Genomic DNA, 4,266 nt, shown 5'->3' with positions numbered 1-4,266 from the left:
ATATATGGTCTTTTGAAGTTGACCTTAACTAATGTAAAAAGTTTAAACGGTAGGAAGACTTTGAAGTTGACCATTACACAAACTTAGTGCTAGATGAGCATGACTTATTTAATTAATTAATATTGTGTTTGTGATTGATGGAGCAATAGGTTCGCTGATTCATTGAATTAACTTCAATTTGTAGACTAATCAGTAAAGCATGACTTATTTAATTATTTAATATGGTGTTTGATTTGTTAATTAGCAATCCTGGCTGCTGCTATTTAAATCACCAAACATCCTTTTTGTATTAGGTTCTTCAATCAAATAACATTACATAAGCTAGTTCAGAGGCTTAATAAACAAACTTACTAGCATTAAGTTCCAAAATTTGAAGATAATAACTCGGTAAAAGGCAAAAAAGTCTTGACATCATATTCCTACAAGAAACAAAATTTGAAATGGAGGCACGAAGATTACATCCCGGTGAAAGCTTTTTTCCCGCCACCACCAGAACCAGCTGGAATAACCTTTAAGACATTGAACCTCACGGTTTTGGATAAAGGCCTGTGAAACAGAAAACGTTATCACCTACAATAACAGCAAATAATGAAAAAAATACTATAGAAAAATCAAAAATAAGATTGTGTTAACCTGCACTGCCCAATAGTAACATGATCTCCCTCTTTCACACGGAAGCATGGTGATATGTGAGCTGGAATATTGGAGTGCCTCTTCTCATATCTGAAATAACTTATGTGTTAAAACTAACAAAAGAAGAAGTGAGGCAGCCAACATAGTATAAGTGACAAGCTCTTGCCTCTGATACTTCTTGACATAATGTAGGTAATTACGTCGAACAATGATGGTTCTGTTCATCTTAGCACTGTGGCATGTACCAGCAAGGATACGACCTCGGATCGAAACATTGCCAGTGAATGGGCATTTCTTGTCAATATACGTACCTATATTTAAATAGACCAAACATAAGGTTAGACCACAGAACAAGGCGAAATTAAGGAAATCCATTAAATAATCAAAACAATCTGGTACAACATTATAGAAAAGATGACTTGAAATCTGAGGAAATCTTTGTTCTTAAAGTCAATTCTCAACTATCCACATAAAGGTCACACAAATAGCTATTTAGGAAGTATCTTTTATTTACTAGTTTTACTTAAATGTAAGTAAATGCAGTCTCTTGGAATGCCCACATAAGAAATTTACCACGTGCTATTGATCTTAGTTTGGTCAGGTTGAAGTAGGAAACAAAAAGGAATAAATAAGTTAAAATCCAATCCCCTGCTTTCTCCTCCGAACTTATAGCACCACTTTGATTCAGCACTTATTTGATATATTAAGGTCATCCACATCATAACCATATACTATTGAGATCCATACCTATCACCAAATGACAGTAAGGAGAAGGTTTTTATTCACAGTATCATATCCTATGTAAGCTCCATAAATGTTAACAGATGCTAGCAAGGTGAATGTCTTTATTCTATTTGACAATTGGAACAAAAAGTCCTAGTAAAAAAGTTTCAACTTGGCCTGTTATCACAGAAGACTACTTCTGTCAAAGGTTAAATAGTTGGAGAACAAAATATCCAGTTTATGTGAAGCAAAGGCAGAATCAATAGCTTCAAGCCTTCAAGAGAAGAAGCTATGGAGAAGAACAAAGTTGCTTCAATCCTAAATGCTTTTGGTTTTATCAGAAATTCCATAGAAGATTTAAAAGAAAATCAAGAGAAGGCCACATGACTGGTTAAACACATATGGATAACTTGCACCCCACGTCGTCTTAATAACCCGAGTCCCAGCTAATAATAAATTGTAGAAACAAAAATATAGTGCAGTGTTTTGGAGAGCAAGAAGCAGAAAAATACACCGAGTGCTTGCTTCACTGAAGAGTGAAGCGAAGCGCACACTTTTTCTTCTAAAGCATTATTTAGTACAAAAAATAAAAAATATTATATATGCATATATAAATAACCAAGAACTCAATAGAAATAAGATATTAAGCAAAATTTTCAATTCTTAAATTAAAAAGTAAATAAAAGACGGTCAATAATCCTCATTATCATAACATATTAAGCAAATGCAAACAGCAAAACCAAACAAGTAAAAAAAACAGATCATAACAGGGGGAAAAACCCTAGAAGTAGTCACTGAAAGCCTGAAAGAGAGTCCAGAGAAGAAGAAGAAAAGAGAGGAAGAACTTATCATTTGAGTCGCAGCAACAAATGTTGAGATGTTTGAGTCATAGAAGAAGAAGAGGGAAATGTTTGAGTCGCACCAGACAAATGTGTTATACAAAAGTTAAAAAAAAACCTAAGCGCGCTTTTTGTCGCCTTTACTTTAAGCGCGCTTCTAGCTTCACCTACTGAAGCGCTCACTTTTTTAGCAGCGACTGGCTTCAGAGCATAAAAGCGCAGTGCTTGCGCCTTGCTTCATGCACACTTTTTGTTGCTTTTCACAAAACTGATATAGTGTTTCCCCTTGTATACTCAAATTGCATCAAACCATATTTCATTCATTTCAGACACATAGAAAATAGCTTCATAATAGAAAGATTTACCAAATGACAACTACAATGGAAAAACTATAACTTAAAAGAAAGTTTACAAAGTGCCCACATTGCAAAAACTTTTAACTTGTTACTAGAAAAATTTATCAAATGCCAACTAAGTTGCAGAAACATAATACAAGTGACTTTTTGGCCATTTAGAGCAAGTAGGCCCATTACTTTAAGGCATGAATGATTTGCACCTCAACCTTAATACTAAACTAGTTGGTACTGAATACATCAAGACAATATAGAAAGAAAAGAACCGAAAGTGGAAATCGGAAACTAGACTAATAGACTTTATGTTGGGCTCCATTCAGACCATAATAACATATTCTCTGGCCAGAAAGTAAATCACAGGTTGAGATCCTAACTCAATCAAAATTCACACGTCTAAGTCAGAACTCAGAAGTAGTTCTTAAGGCCTTTAGTACGAAACAATTTGCGCATCAACCTTAATCCTAACTAGTTGGTACTGAATATAGAAAGAAAAGAACCGAAAGTGGAAATCGAAAACTAGTCTTATTCTTATAGACTTTATGTTGGGCTCCATTCAGACCATAATAACATATTCTCCGGCCAGAACATAAATCACATGTTGAGATCCTAACTCAATCTAAATTCGCAATGTCCAAGTCAGAAGTAGTTCTTAAGGCCTTTAGTACGAAATAGCTTCATCAGGACTATATTATCCCAGAGCTATGGAGGTGAACATGGGCTATCGTAGTTGCTCCTCTGTGACTTTCGACTGAGCCGGCAGGAAGACTGATAATTCGTCGACTAGATATATCTAATATGGCATTTGGCGTTCCACCAACAAAATTGCTGTTTAGACTGACACACTACTATATTCACTATGCGCTCATATCTAAAATATAAATCAACAATGCAGAAACCAAATGAACTACAGTAATTGAGCAAATAAATACGAACCTTCAGTAGCCTCACGAGGAGTCTTGAATCCTAAGCCGATACTCTTGAAGTATCGATTGCCTCCCTTTCCTGGTCTCTTTCCCTTCCCGGTCTTCTTAGAGCTGCCGAAATCGATCAGATAAACGCAAATCTTAGGCTAAAACCCCTCCTAAGTTACGGAATTTAACAGATTGCTCAGAATACTCACCTTAGAAACACACCTGGCTGCTTCAAAAACGCCTTCTCCGTCTGCTCCGCCATGATTGAAAGGAAGATCAACGGAAGGCGGGAGAGATGCTCGTACAAAAAACCCTAATTTGCCGTGGAGAATGAGGGATTGGTGGGCTTAAAAAAACTTATCTACTTTACATACTATGGACTGGATTTGCAAAAAAATGGGCTAATGTATAGAAGAGCCCAAAATCTAACTAACTAAAATTGTAAAAAATTGAGATTCGGACATTGTTTAAAGGGTGTGATATATCCTTCAACTTTGTCATTTAGAGCTGATATACCCCTCGTTATGAAAGTGACTCATATAACCCCTACTTATATACAAATGGCTCACATATACCCTTTTTCTCTAACGGAAGTGGAAAAAAAGTAATTTTAGTTTAATTATTTAATTATTTATTTTAAAAAAATATAATCCCATATGGGTATATTTAATCCTCCTCAAACATATATATATTTTTTAACTTTTTTTTGTTTCAATGACTAATTTAGATTTATTATTTTGATGGTCAAATTTATTTATGTTTCACTAATATTCTTGTAAAACTTATTATAGATGACCAAATTTTTTT

General features: G+C 34.7%; 1 protein-coding gene across 1 annotated transcript; it reads right to left on the bottom strand.

Moving 5' to 3' along the window:
- Positions 1 to 262: 262 nt before the first annotated feature.
- Positions 263 to 3,808, bottom strand: LOC102593885 (40S ribosomal protein S11). The gene is made up of 5 exons (XM_006346572.2): positions 3,669 to 3,808; positions 3,482 to 3,582; positions 800 to 944; positions 634 to 723; positions 263 to 546 (listed from the first exon to the last, which is right to left on the bottom strand). Exons 1-5 carry the CDS (start codon positions 3,719 to 3,721, stop codon positions 456 to 458), a joined length of 480 nt encoding a protein of 159 aa, XP_006346634.1. The 5' UTR covers positions 3,722 to 3,808; the 3' UTR covers positions 263 to 455.
- Between the last annotated feature and the right edge of the window lie 458 nt (positions 3,809 to 4,266).

Source organism: Solanum tuberosum, unplaced genomic scaffold (assembly GCF_000226075.1).
Source record: "Solanum tuberosum cultivar DM 1-3 516 R44 unplaced genomic scaffold, SolTub_3.0 scf00078, whole genome shotgun sequence".
Taxonomy (NCBI): domain Eukaryota; kingdom Viridiplantae; phylum Streptophyta; class Magnoliopsida; order Solanales; family Solanaceae; genus Solanum; species Solanum tuberosum.
The sequence above is the reverse complement of the archived record's forward strand: the minus strand, read 5'-3'. Positions and strand labels throughout refer to the sequence as shown.